We start from the raw sequence: 15,443 nt of genomic DNA, 5'->3' as shown, positions 1-15,443 counted from the left end.
TGAGCTACAGGAGATGGGTCCCTGTGGGCAGCATCAACTCAGCTCCCTTGTTGAATGGTTTCTGCTTGCCTTTGGCCAGAATGAGGCTCCAGCAGGAGACTGGAAGGCAGAGGGAGAGAAGGGGGGTGGTACTTCTCTCTAGTGCCCACTGTGCTTTAGTGTCATGACTTTGGAGGTAGCTGAGTTCCTCCCCAGTTATAGCAATGACCAGCTCTCCTGCTCAAGTCTAGATTAAACCTACTAGATTTAGTCTAGAAATTCTATTTTCCCCTTTTGTCCCTTCACCCCTAGGGATGATAACGGTTCCCTTCTGTTGTTAGATTCTAAATACCTTGTGTTTCCTTAGCCCCTCACACTCTTTTGTAAGTTGCCACTTCATTAAAGTCTCTTTATTTAGACCACTTAGGGGTGAATTCTGTCTTTTGCCTGGTTTCTGTCTGATACAATACCCAATGTCTGAAGTGGTCCCTGGAACATAGTAGGTCCTTAATAAATGTTTGTGGAATGAACGCACAAACTTTTCATAGATGACATCTCATGTCACCCTTACAAAAACTATGCAAAATAATATTATTACCTTTTACAGATTAAAAAACACTGAGGCTCAGAGAGGTAAATTCTCATACCTCAGCAATAGATTTAAGCAACGCTCCCATACTGTACCCTGAATGAGCTGTAGCTTCACTCTGCACCCTGGAGAAATCTCTACATACTGCTGCTTTCTGTACAGAGACTGAGTGTCCACTCATGCCAGCCTGGTGTGGGCTCAACAGGACCGGAGGCTGGCGAAGTGGACAAAGATTCGGAGACACTTGGAAATTCACTTGGTATAGACTCAGAGACCTGGGTTCAAATCCAAGTGGTGCTACTTTCTAAAAGTGTGATCTGGGGCAATGAAATTAATGACAATTATTTAATTGTCCCAGTTGTGACTCAGTTTCTTCCTCTGTAAATGGGGCTATAATAATTATTATTACACACTTAATTTAGCGATTATCCTGATCCAGGCACTGTGTTTAGCACTTCACATTATACGAACTCATGTAATCCTCACTGCAACCCTATGAGGAGGTATTGTTATTACTATTAGTAGTAGAAGTAGTAGCAGTAGTAGTAATATTGCAGATAAGTTACTGCCCACGGTCACACAGCTCCTTTCACCATGGCAAATCTGGGATGTCCATCAAGGCAGCCTGCAGCCTGCTCCAGAACTGAGTTCTTAACCTTCAGTCTATACTGGCTGTCTACATTATTATTAGACCATCTCATGGGTTCGTAACAACTAGATAAGACCATCTATGATGAGCACTTGGCACAGCCCTGGTGCACCAGGTACCATTAATAGTGATGACTGACTTTTCCTTGTGCCCCACCTAAAAGTCAGACGCATGGATCCTCTCCATATTTTTCTTCCGTGTCGTTGTTCAATTGTACTCTTGCGTGGCATTCATAGTAGGAAACGTATGGCTTCTTTAGGCAGCTCTGCCGCTTGCCACACACAGGCCCTGGAGCCAGACTGCCTGAGCTTGAATCCTAGTTTAAACACTTATTGGCTGGAGAACTGGATGTCATTACCCCGTCCATTGGTGTTTCAGCCTTTTGATCTATAAAATGGTGATTTGAACAGCATACACCCTATAGGACTGTTGAAAGAATGAAACGAGTTAATTCATGTTAAGGGCTTGGAACAGTGCCTAGCACGTAGGAAATGCTATAAAAGTGTTTGCTAAATAAATAAAAGTTCATGAATTTTGTATGTGCAATTCAAGCTGGCTTAAACAAAAAGGGATTTTTTTTGGCTCAAGTCTGGGGATGAGTCCGGATTCAGAGCCTTGAATAACATCATTAGGGCATCGTCCCTCTGCTTGGCTGTGTGTTCCTTTACCTTGGCTTCATTCTTGGCAGATTGTTCACTCAAGGAGAGAGATGGCCACCAGCAGCTCCAGACATACATCCCACCCTCAGTGGTCCCAGCAGAACACATGTGCCTTTCATCCAAGAGTTCTGGCATTGGCCTGGCTTGGGTCCCAATGAGATACTCCAATTGACTAGGGCCGGTCATGTGCCATCAGTTGCACACACTACACAGACTGCACGTTGGGGAGGGGGTCACCTCAATGGAATACTAGGTGCTGTTTGCCAAAGCAGAAGGAATGGAAGCTGGAGAAAGCCAGCAATGGTCTTCTCTGCCATCCATCCTGGTCACCTATATTAGTCAGGGTTCTCCAGAGAAACAGAACTAACAGGATATATCGAAGAGGAGATTCATTATGGGGATTGGCTCACATGATTACACAGACTGACAAGTTCCACAAGATGCTGGCTGTGAGCTGGAGAACAGGAAAACTCATAGTGTGATTTGGTCTGAGTTCGAAGGCTTCAGAACCAGGGGCGTCAACCGTATAATTTCCCAGTCTGTGGCTGGAGTCTTGAGAACTGGGTGGCTGCTGGTATCAGTCTTGAAGTTTGAAGGCCTAGGAACCAGGAGCTTTGATGTCCAAGGGCAGGAGAAGATCGGTGTCCCAGGTCGAGAGACAGAGATTTAGCTCTTCCTCTGTCTTTTTGTTCTAGTGGGACCCCCAATGGATTGGATGCTGCCTGCCCACACGGTGAGGAAAGATCTTCCTTGCTGAGCCTACTGATTCAAATGCTCTTCCAGAAATACCCTCATAGACGCACCAAGAAATAACGTTTTACCAGCCCTCTTGGTAAATTAACCATCACATCATCTTCCCTGAAGGTGTTCCTTGTGAGCAAGACTTCAGGAGATCTAGACCTTGGTCACAATGCATACTGGAAGTGCTTACAGGCAATTTCAATACAACGTCTACGCGTCTTTGAAAGAATACACAGCAAATCAAGAGCACTGTTTAACATTCCTATTTTGAGAGACCATAGCTAGGACTTGCTATGGCCCTATATGCCTGTGGAAGATTCCACTGTTTTTATTTATTTATTAAACTTTTACTTTAGGTTCAGTGTTACATGTGCAGGTTTGTTATACCAGTAAACTTGTGTCACAGGGGTTTGCTGTACAGATTATTTTGTCACCCAGGTACTAAGCCTAGTACTCAATAGTTATTTTTTCTGATCCTCCCCCTCCTCCCACCCTTCACCCTCAAGTAGGCCTCAGTATCTATTGTTCTCCTCTTTGTGTCCATGAGTTCTCATCATTTAGCTCCCACTTATAAATGAGAACATGTGGTATTTGGTTTTCTGTTCCTGTGTTGGTTTGGTAAGGGTAATGGCCTCCAGCTCCATCCATGTTCCCACAAAAGACATGATCTCCTTCCTTTTATGGCTGTATAGTATTCCATGTATATGTACCACATATACATGGTGGTACCATGTGTACATTTTCTTAACCAGTCTACCACTGATGGTCATTTAGGCTGATTCCACGTCTTTGCTAAGAGTGCTACAGTGAACTGTTGCATGCGTGCCTCTTTATGGTAGAATGACTTATATTCCTTTGGGTATATACTTCGTAATGGGATTACTGGATAAAATGGTACTTTGGAAGATTCTACTGATTCCCCCTGCTGCAGGACACACTGAGTCACAGGCACTTGGTATGTGTGCACATTCCCATGGGTCTGACATCCTGTAACAAATCTTGCTAGAGCGAGCTATCTGGCTGAGGTTGTAAGCACCATCCTGGGCATGAGACAGAACAAATCTCTACAGCCATACGGGTTCCTGAACCCAGATCTTTAGCTCTACTGGCACTGTCTTCACAGCCCTGGCTACTTAAAATGTGATCTTCCAACAGCAGCACCAGCAGCATCTAGGAGCTTGTTCACATCCTTGCTGCTCAAACTGAGTCGGCAAGACCAGATGCATTGGCTTCACCTGGGAGCTCAAAGAAAACTCAAAATATCAGGCCCTACCTGAAGACCTAATGGATGAAGATCTGAATTTTAACATGAGACCTCCAAGAGGTGTGTACGCACATTAAATTTCAAGAGGCACTGCTGTATTCATTTTCTAGGGCTGCTGTAGCAATGGACCACAAACTTAATAGCTTAAAGCAAGAGAAATTTACTCTCTCATGGTTCTAGAGGCTAGAAGTCCAAAATCAAGGTGTTGGCAGGCTGGGCACAGTGGCTTATGCCTGCACTTTGGGAGGCCAAGGTGGGAGGATCACTTGAGCTCAGGAGTTCAAGACCAGCTTGGGCAACAGAGCAAGACCCCATCTCTACCAAAAATTTAAAACTTAGACAGGTATGGTGGCATGTGCCTGTAGTCCCAGCTATTCAGGAGGCTGAGGTGGGTGGACTGCTTGAGCCTGAAAGGTTGAGACTGCAGTGAGCAGTGATCACATCACTGTACTCCAGCCTGGGTGACAGAGAGAGACCCTGTCTCAAAAAATAATAATAATAAATAAATAAAATAAATGGTGTTGGCAGCAGAGTTGGTTCTTTCTGAGGGCTTGGCAGGGAATGCCTGTCTCCTAGCTTCTGATGATCGTCAGCAATTCTTGGCTTGTCAACGTATCTCCCCAATCTCTGCTTCCATCATCGCACAGCATTTTCCCCATGTCTAAATTTCCCTCTTCTTATAAGGACACCAGTCATATTGGATTAAGGGCTCACACGACTCCAGTATGACTGCACCTTAATCATCACATCTGCAACAACACTATTTTCAAGTAAGGTTACATTCTGAGGTACTAGGAGTTAGGACTTTAACTTTTTGGGGGGAACACAATTCAACTCACAACAACTGCCTTCAAAGCCTGCCATTCCCGAATGCTGGAAGAACTGCCAATTAACAAATACCTGGCACATTTCTGTAACTTTATTTTTGTAAACAATGTTGTAAATTCAAGAAGAATATGGCAGGTCTAGAAAAAGACTTGGAGAGGTCTATTTTTGCAAAGTGATTCTTGTGTTCAGGCAGCATACCTAGGAGTGTCCTCAGCTTTTCAGCCCATCCTGCCCCAGTGCAGGGCCACCATGAGAACAATCTGGGGATGTTTCCTACTTTGGCTGCCACTAGAATCACCAGGGGAGCTTTAAAAATACGAATACCTAAATCCCACCCTCAGAGATTCCAGTGTAATGCGTCTGGGACACTGCTTGGGTATCAGGATTTTAAAATAATTCGTAGGTGATTCTAATCCACAGCTAAATTTGAGGACCAATGGGATAGTTATTCTTTTTATTTGTGGCAGGGTCTCAATCTGTCATCCAGGCTCACTGCAGCGGCTCACTGCAGCATCCACTTCCAGGTTCAAGTGATTCTTGTGCCTCAGCTTCTCAAATAGCTGGGACTACAGGCACGCACCACCACACCTGGATAACTTTTTTTTTTTTTTTTGAGACGGAGTCTTGCTCTGTTGCCTGGGCTGGAGTGCAGTGGCCGGATCTCAGCTCACTGCAAGCTCCGCCTCCCGGGTTTACGCCATTCTCCTGCCTCAGCCTCCGGAGTAGCTGGGACTACAGGCGCCCACCACCTTGCCCGGCTAGTTTTTTGTATTTTTAGTGGAGATGGGGTTTCACCGTGTTAGCCAGGATGGTCTCGATCTCCTGACCTCGTGATCCGCCCGTATCGGCCTCCCAAAGTGCTGGGATTACAGGCTTGAGCCACCGCGCCCGGCAGCCTGGATAACTTTTGCATTTTTAGTAGAGACAAGGTTTTGCCACATTGCCCAGGCTGGTCTCAAACTCCTGATCGCAAGCAATCTGCCTACCTCGGCCTCCCAAAGTGCTGGGATTACAGGCGTGAGCCGTCGTGCCCAGCCGGGATAGATGTTCTTGTTTCTACCCGTTACAAATGAAGGAGATCCAGCCATCCTTCCAAATAAGGAAGTAGGACACAAGTACAAAAAATACCAAATATGAGCACAGACAGATTCCTAAACAATAGCATTTTAGGCTTTTTACAGTTCTTGTATTCAACATGAGGGTGCTATGGAGAAGTACATGAATTTACATGTTTAGCATTATTCTCCTAATCTCCAATAATCAGGAACTTCTTTATTTCTTTATTTAGTTTTGTCCATTTTTGAAGTGTATCTTGAGGTATTTTTATATAGCGCTTATAAATTTAAAATTATTTCTTCTCAGTAAATGAATCTTTATCAAAATAAATTACTTCCTTTTCCCTAGTAATGCTTTTCACCTGGGAGTCTATTTTCCCCCAGATATTAATGCAGTTGCATCCGTGAGCTTTCTTTTGCTGCACAGTTGCATGGTATATTTTTCCTCTTTCTTTAACTTTCAAATTTTCTGTATGCTTATGTTTTAGATGAATGTCTTGAACGGAATACATTTGGACTTTTTAAAAGTTACATTGATAACCCTTCTCTTTAATTAGTGCATTTAGTCCATTTACATTTAATGTAATTATTGGTATACATACATTGGTGATACAAATATTGAACAACTCCCAGGGTACTTTGTGGGGTTTGCAGTTCTCACAAATGACCATGAGAGGGCGACTCCAGAAGATGCACAGGCATTTATAGCCTTGAAGAGACAGGAGAAACCGGGCATTCACTCTCTGGGGTTCCACTACTACTTCCGAGGTTCTTCCCTACAATGTCTGGACATCGTCTGGCCAGGGGAGAACAAGAATATGGGCTTGGGGACAGGAGTGTGGTGGACTGGGGGACACAGGAACAGTCCTATGGGGTTAGGGTGGCTGAAGGCACTCAGCAGGCTCAAGGCAATGGCTGTTTACCAACTCGTATAGAAAAATTTCAATATTTTAATAACTAGCCCTGCTGTATAAGCAATTCAGAATGATAGCTCAGACCTGCTGATATACTGGGTGTTAATCAACCATTTACTTTGGGTTATTTATAACACCTGTTCTGTGTTGGTTTTTAAAGCCTGTTATTAATCAATATATTTACTTTCTTTTTTTTTGAGACAGGGTATTTCTCTGTCACCCAGGCTAAAGTGCAGTGGCATGATCATGGCGCACTGCAGCTTTGACCTCCCTGGGCTCAATGAATTCTCCCAACTCAGCCTCCCCGAGTAGCTGGGATTACAGGTGTGCACAACCATGCCCTGCTGGGTTTTTTTTTTTTTTTTTTTTTGTATTTTTCATAGAGATGGGGTGTCACCATTTTTCTCAGGCTGGTCTCAAACTCCTGAGCTCAAGCAATCCACACACCTGGCCTCCCAAAGTGCTGGGATTTACAAGCGTGAGCCACCACATCTGGTCATGTTTACTTTCTTCCCTGACAATACAAGGGCCTCAGAACATCTTAATTCCATTTACCCTCAATCTCTACTAACTTAATGTTGTATATTTTAATCCTTCACATATTTTTAAATCCATAAAATTATTTTATTGTCTTTTGAAGACAATACCTATTAACACCACCTTCTTTGCCATTCACATAATCTTGCAGCTCTATGTTAATCTGAGATCGCTTTCTTTTTGCCTAAAGTACATCCATACTTTATAGTTTCCCTTTGCGAAGGTCTGTAAATGTTTTTATTTTGCCATCACTCATAGAAGATGTTTCTCTGAGGAAAGAATTATAGGTTGGCAATTAATTTCTCTCAGCACACTGAAGACGTTTTTCCACCATTGTTCTCAGGAAGCTGCTAGTCTGTTACTTTAATAAAAGTACAGATGTTCCTTGACTTACAAAGGGGCTGCATCCCAATAAACTCATTGTAAGTTGAAAATATCCTAAGGTGAAAATGCCTTTATTGGCCGGGCGCAGCGGCTCACACCTGTAATCCCAGCATTTGGGGAGGCTGAAGTGGGCGGATCACAAGGTCAGGAGATGGAGACCATCCTGGCTAACACAGTGAAACCCTGTCTCTACTAAAAATACATAACATTAGCCGGGCATGGCGGTGGGTGCCTGTAGTCCCAGTTATTCAGGAGGCTGAGACAGGAGAATGGAATAAACCCGGAAGGCAGAGCTTGCAGTGAACCAAGATTGCACCACTGCACTCCAGCCTGGGCGACAGAACAAGACCCCGTCTCAAAAAAAAAAAAAAAAAGAAAAGAAAATGCATTTATTACACCTAACCTACCAACATCATCGCTTAGCCTAACCTACCTTAAACATTATCAGAGCACTTACATTAGCCTATAGCTGGGCAAAATATTTGAACAAAAAGCCTATTTTATAAAAAAGCGTTGAAGATCTCATGTAATTTATCAATGTTCTGCTGAATGAGTGTCGCTTGTATCATCATAAAGTCAAAAAATCATAAGTGAAACCATCATAAATTGGGGACCATCTGTAATCTGCCTTTTTCCCTCTGGCTTTTTCTTTCTAAATATCACTATCGAGTCTTGGTGTGGAATTATTTTTATTTATCCTGCTTGAAATTTGCCAAGCTTCTGTTTTTTGTGGTTTGGTATCTTTCCAAAACAATCATTTCTTCAAATACTGTCTCTGCTCTATTCTTTTACCTCTCTCTTTTGAGATTCTGATTAAATGAATGTTAGACCCTCTCCTAGGATCTAACAGTCTTTCCTGCACCTCCAATCTTTTTCTCTCTGTGCTTCGTTCAGGATAATCTCTTTAGCTGTACCTTTCATTTCATAAACACTTTTTCAGCTGTGTCTACTGGATGTTAAACACAATAATTTTGATTATTGTAGTTTTCATTTCTAGAAGTTGTGTGTGTGTGTGTGTTTTCTAACTGGTTATATCAGCTGGGTGCGGTGGCTCACGCCAGCATTTTGGGAGGCCGAGGCAGGTGGATCTCCTGAGGTCAGGAGTTTGAGACCAGCCTCACCAACATGGCAAAACCCCATTTCTACTAAAAATACAAAATTAGCCGGGTGTGGTGGTGCATGTCTGTAATCCCAGCTACTCAGGAGGCTGAAGCAGGAGAATTGCTTAAACCTGGGAGATAGAGGTTGCGGTGAGCCAAGATCATGCCATTGCACTCCAGCCTGGGCAACAAGAGCAAGACTCCGTCTCAAAACAAAAAAAAAAAAGAAAAAAAACCGGTTATATCACTTTTTGTAGTGTCCTTTTCTCTGCAGATATCTCCAAACTTGATTTTTTTTCAATTTGATATGTATAGTTTTTAAAAATAATCTGTCTGATAATTCTAATGTCTTCTGTCTTTGAGGTTCTGTCTCCATTGTCTATTGTTTCTGTTTCACCTGGTTATCTTTGACTACATGCTAGCTATTACATAAAAAAAAAATTATTTGAAGGATCATTTGAAGTCTAGCTTGAAAGTGCCTTCCTTTACACAGGATTTGCTTTTATTTCTGGCATGTCTGGGATCACCATAAACCAAGTTCAATGCTTGAGGTTTCCTGGAGGGCTGGGTTATTCAAACTGCAATTCAAGCTGCAAGTACTTGTGAGGGCTCACCTACTTGTAATTCATGTTCACCTAGAAGGTATAGTCCTTTGGGGAATCTCAGTTTATTGTAGAGAGGGTCTACTGTTACACTCCCTATTCTGAGTGGCCCTGAGTGTTGATTTCTGTCTCCCTTGCCTCCACTAAGCTCTCAAAACCCGTTCCAAATTTGGCTGACCTAGCGAATACTCTCAGGATACAGGTGGCTTTGTACCTATTTACCTCTCTGGGTTTTCATTTTCCCATCAGTCTCTTCCTGGTAATTCTTTACTGTCACACCAACTCTTAGAAGGCCTTTAAAGATTGTAATTATTTAGTATCAGTTTTTAAGTTGTTTTCAGGGAAAAAGCTGGTCCAAATGACCTAGCCCACTGTTACTACAAATAGGAAGCCATGTAATGTCTTTCATGGCATACAGCAGGTACTCAATAAAGAATGAGCTGAATTACTTGAATTATCATAATTTCCCAAATGATATGGTTTGGCTGTGTCCCCACCCAAATCTTATCTTGAACTGTAGCTCCCACAATTCCCATGTGTTGTGGGAGGGACCTGGTGGGACATAATTGACTCATGGGGGTGGCTCTTGCTCATGCTGATCTCATGATAGTGAATAAGTCTCAAGAGATCTGATGATTTTATAAAGGGCAGTTTCCCTGCACAGGCTCTCATTCTCTCTTGTCTGCCATCAGGTAAAATATGCCTTTCACCTTCTGCTGTGATTGTGAGGCCTCCTCAGCCACGTGGAACTGAGAGTCTATTCAACCTCCTTTTCTTTATGAATTACCCAGTCCCGAGTATGTCTTTATCAGCAGCATGAAAACAGACTAATACACCAAACATCACGCACCTTTGTTTTGGATCTGTCTTTATTTGCAGAGGCTGTTTCCTGCTCTTAGGATATATTTCTCTTTCTCTACACCCAGTCTGAGAATGTCCACATTCTACCACTGGACCATGCTCAGAACAAATGTTATCTTTTCCTCAAAGCTCTTCCTGTTTTTCCTCCTTTCCCAAATCTGAATCCTCTCTCTTCCTTCCCTAAACCCTCACAAGACCTAGTGTGTATCATTCTCTGGGTACTTAAGTAGACAGCAATGTATTTATGCACGTGCTTATCTCACCTATGGATTTACACATTCTTGTCATTTCCGGCTTCTGAATAAACCTCTCACTTGCTCTCCAATTCAGCATAAATTACAAACAGATTTTTCTGAACGTATTATATATCTAGTGCTTTTAGTTTTGGTCTACTCGGAGAAGATTCTACGAACACTTAGTCTGCCATATTGCAGGAAGCTGAATTTCATTTATTCTAATAAAGCCTTCCATTCGTACCGCACTTTAGAGTTAACAGGGTGCTGTCACATATGTGCGTTTCTGTAAACTTTAGCAGCCTCTAACTTCAGTGCATATCATCATGCTGCAAATGAGAAGCAGAGGACACAAGAGACTAAATAATATGTCAGAGCAGAGCCTCGAAGCCAGAAATGGAACCCAAGTCTTTTCTCTCCAAGCCCAGGGCTCACTCGGGGACACTACAGGCGCTGCCCCTATGATATGTGCCGCTGGTCATTACCACTGCAACCACACCTGGGAAGCAGACATTCTGTATAGGAAAGTACGTGTAGCATAGGAGTTAGGTCGCAGGCAGTGGACGGAGGGGTGGGCTACATGAGGTTCTACATACCCAATTCTCAGAAGGTTCTGCATATTTTAGTCCTACTTACCTCACCACTTTGGCCCCATTTCTCACGACCTGCATGTCCACCATGCAGCCTCCGGTAACATAGGCTGCTAGGTTCAACTCCGAGAATTCAGCCTGAAGAAGAAAGCAAAGCAAAAAAGGATTCATCGAATACCAATGGTGGTAACAATGGTTAACACATATTGGGTACTTAGAGGTGCCAAATACACCTTTAAAGCTCACCTCAAACTTGGGAAGTTGGTCACATTTTCATCTTTCTTTTTGAAAGATGAGGAAGCTGAGGCTCTAAGAGGCCTGGTGACATGTCCAAGGCAGCACAATTAATACAAGGCCAAACTGGATTGAAGCCCATGTGTCTCTGATTCAAGGACCTATGCTTTTAATCCTTGCTAATTTCTGCCTCTTTGAAGGTGGAAGAAGCAACTCCAGCTCCAAGACTAGAACATGCCAGATGCTGTTCGCTGGGACATTTTCTCTAGAATTTTTTACCTTCATGCTGTACAGTAGTATGGCATCATAACTCTGTGATTATCTATCTCTATTAATGGACCCACCCCACCCCCCACCCTGGTCATATGCCCAGTTTTCTTTTCTTGGTAATGGTCCCCTCCTCTTGCTCTATCCATCTGGTTACAGCAGCAGCACCATGATTGTTCATTGACATACTGCCCTTTTGGTCACGGTTGATGGGGTAAGCATCTGACTCGGGGTGGAAGAATGAGATACTCTTCCCTGAGAGTTTGAAACTGATGAGTGAGTCATGCAGTTTCTTTCTAGGTGGTTGTATCTGTAATGCACAACCCTGGGTGCTATTTAGGACCATGTTTTCTCCCATTTGCACTGGTGAAGCACAGAAAACCAGGGTGGAGAAAGAGAGAGAGAGAGGGAGAGGGAGGAATGTCACAGTCACCAAGAGAGGGGGCGGGGCAAGTGATGGGGAGCCCACTTGATGTTTATGTGCCAGCTACAGATCTACCTTTGGATTTTGTGAGTTCATCTTTTGGGTTGCCTATTGGTTTAAGCGAGCTTTCGTGGATTTCTGTTGCTTACAACCAGAGTCCCATGGAATACATCCTTCTTACCAGATGACATGCTCCCTGGGATTTCTCACTATAATCTCACTAAGACATCTGTCTTAGTCTCCCAAGGTTGCTGTAATAGGTGTCTTAAACAGCATAAATTCATTCTCCACAGTTCTGGAGGCTAGAACTCCTAAATCAAGGTGCTGGTAGGGCTGGTTCCTGCTGAGGGCCGTAAAGGAAGGCTGTGTTCCAGACCTCTCTCCTTGGCTTGTAGACAGCCATCTGCTCCCTGTGTCTCCTTACACTGTCCTCCTTCTATATTCAAAGTTTCTCTTCTTATAAGGACATTGGTCATATACACTACCCTCACTTTAATGGCCTCACTTTAACTTGATTACCTCTTTAAAGACCCTATTTCCAAATAAGGTCACATTCTACTGTGGGTTAGGATTTCAACATAGGAATTTTGGGGGTGACAAGTCAACCTATAATGCTACCGGCTAAAGTGCATAGCACCAAACTGTGCCTTATACACAGTAGATGCCAAAAGCAATTTCTTTGGGTTTAATGGATGAACATAATCACTCACATGTATGAGGCACTCACTATGTGCCAGGTACTGGCCTAAGCATTTTACATATATGAATTCATTTAATCCTCGCATTTGTCCAGATGAGGAAACGGAGGCAGAAAAAGATCAAAAAATGTGCGCAGCATCATATAGTAGGTAGCAGAGCTGGTATTCAAACCCAGGCAGTGTGGCTCCGGGGCCTGTGTTTTGTTACTGTTGTTGTTGTTTTCAGATGGAGTTTTACTCTTTCACCCATGCTGGAGTACAATGGCTCGATCTTGGCTCACTGCAACCTCTGCCTTCCAGTTTCAAGCAATTCTCCTGCCTCACTCCCGAGTAGCTGGGATTACAGGTACCCACCACCATGCCCAGCTAATTTTCATTTTTTTGTTTTTTGTTTTTTTTTTTTTAGTAGAAAGGGGGTTTCACCATGTTGGCCAGGCTGGTCTCAAACTCCTGACCTTGTGATCCTCCCGCCTCAGCCTCCCAAAGTGCTGGGATTACAGGTGTGAGCCACCATGCCCAGCCAGGCCTGTGCTTTTTAACTGCCACATTCCATGGCCTCCACTGTTCAGCTGAAGGAGGCATTAGGTGGATTATAACTGGGAATTTTAGGGACCTAAAGACAACCCATTTAAAGAAAAAAACAAGTTTACATAGAAGGGAAATATCATTTCATGGCAACTTAACTGTATCTCCTTGGAGTCATCTAACAGGAATTATGACCAAAGACCCAGCCATCTCCCCAGACAGCATTAGAGCAAACTGGGAGTACTTACACCTTTTGCTGTAATTAATAACCTCATTATGTTGTGGCAAGGCGAAAAGAAAATATCACTGTCAATGAGTCCAGGTTAGTAAATAGTGGTAATGACCTAGTTATTAAGTCTAATGCCTTAAACATTCAGTCTCATCATGTTCAAGATTCTTAGTTGGCAAGGTCACAAAGAAGAATTAAGAAGAAAAGTTGTTGCTTACGTGCGCAGATAAAAAAGACATTATAAGAAAGTTACAAAACAGGATACCTGGTCATCAAATATATGCAAAGAGGGAGTGAAACAGAATCTTGGAAGACAGAATATCTGACTCAAAAGTGGCGAGGACCCAAGGGCTGTCTTGCTGCCCAAATGGAAAGAGAGATACCTGGAGAGAAGTCACACTCAGGCTTGGATGTACAAGTGAGAGGTTCAGCTTGTTCAGATGTGGGTGTCCAGAGTTAGTTCTCAGTTGTGGTTTATGAATAATTACAGGAGATAACTGCCTGGGTTGCAAGGTAGCCAGCTTCTGTGGGATCAAGCGGAGAGCTGGCCTAGCAAGGTAAAAGGGCACGCTTCTGTTATTTAACTGTCTAAAACCTTCAACACCTTGGAAATGAACACAGAGGTGTCCAAATCACCTTCCTTCAAGACAGCTTGATAGCCTCCCTGGTAGAATACGAAAGAGCAGCCATTTGGAAGACTCAGAGCTCTCATAAAAACAGTAGTGAAATGAATTGTATTTCTCAAAAAGCTATGTCCAAGTCCTAACCTCTGATACCTGTAAATGTGACTTCTTTGGGAACTAGGGTCTTTTCAGATGTAATCCAGTTAAGGATATCCGATGAAATCATCTTAGATTGGTGGGAGTTTGGGGGGAGGCACACTAAATCCACTAGCAAGTCCTTAGAAGAGAAGAGATGAGGAAAAGACAGAAAGACACAGGAAAGAAGACCATGGGAAGACGGCAGCAGAGATAGAGTGATGCTGCCACAAGCCAAGAAATGCCGAGAGTCACTAGAAGCTGGAGGAGCCAAGGAAGGTTCTCCCCTTGAGCCTTCAGGGGGTGTGCGGCTCTGCTGAAACCTCGATTTGGGAATTCTGGCCTCCAGAACCGGAAGAAAATACATTTCTGTTGTTGTAAGCCACTAAGTTTATGGTAATTGTTAGAACAGCCCTAGGAGCCTAGGAAATTAAAATAATAACTTTGGGAATTGAATACAATTTCAGTATCATATTCAAAGTCAGCAGGGCTCGAAGAAGGTCAATGTGGCCAGGTGAAGCTCCTTTATTCACTTCACCAAAAACATGCACATAGAAATCTGCACCCAGATTCATTCTCTCTCTCTCTCACACACACACACACACACACACACACACACACACACACACAAACAAAATAACACATTAGTTATTCACCTATATTGCAAAAAACGCTATTATCAGAATTACTTAAATTTTCTGCAAGCGCTAACCTTTTCACCACAAATTATTTTGACCTCTACGGTTTTTGGTATGGTATCTTTTTTGTTTGTTGGGTTGTTTTTGTTTGTTTGTTTGTTTGTTTGAGATGTTTTTTTGAGATGGAGTTTTGCTCTTGTTGCCCAGGCTGGAGTGCAACGGTGTGATCTTGGCTCACTGCAACCTCTGCCTCCCGGGTTCATGCAATTCTCCTGCCTCAGCCTCCCAGGCAGCTGAGATCACAGGCACCCGCCACTGCACCCAGCTAATTTTTGTATTTTTAGTAGAGACAGGGTTTCACCATGTTGATCAGGCTGGTCTCAAACTCCTGATCTCAGGGCGATCCACCCACCTTGTCCTCCCAAAGTGCTGGAATTACAGGCGTGAGCCACTGTGCCCAGCCGGTGTGATATCGTTTTAATACTACACATTAGGCACTGTGGTATGGATAAATGAGTACTCTGAGAGACTATATTCATATGTAAGCTGTTCAATATACTAGCTGATGAGTTTAGTCAAGTTACTGATTTAAATATCAATTTTGACACCTTTAAAATGGAGATAATGATATCAATAATATCTATCTTTAAATGTTTTTGTGATAATTCAAGACAATGTATATGAA

General features: G+C 43.1%; 1 protein-coding gene across 1 annotated transcript in view; it reads right to left on the bottom strand.

The window, feature by feature from the left end:
- Positions 1 to 15,443, bottom strand: part of SYN3 (synapsin III) — a 548,862-nt gene that overhangs the window by 409,966 nt on the left and 123,453 nt on the right. Inside the window, exon 4 of the mRNA XM_023189045.3 lies at positions 11,032 to 11,123. Coding sequence (XP_023044813.1) covers positions 11,032 to 11,123 — 92 coding nt within the window. The remainder of the gene's footprint in view (positions 1 to 11,031; positions 11,124 to 15,443) is intronic.

This window comes from Piliocolobus tephrosceles, chromosome 19 (assembly GCF_002776525.5).
Source record: "Piliocolobus tephrosceles isolate RC106 chromosome 19, ASM277652v3, whole genome shotgun sequence".
In the NCBI taxonomy this organism is placed as follows: domain Eukaryota; kingdom Metazoa; phylum Chordata; class Mammalia; order Primates; family Cercopithecidae; genus Piliocolobus; species Piliocolobus tephrosceles.
Note: the sequence above shows the minus strand (reverse complement) of the source record. Positions and strands in the feature narration are given on the sequence as shown.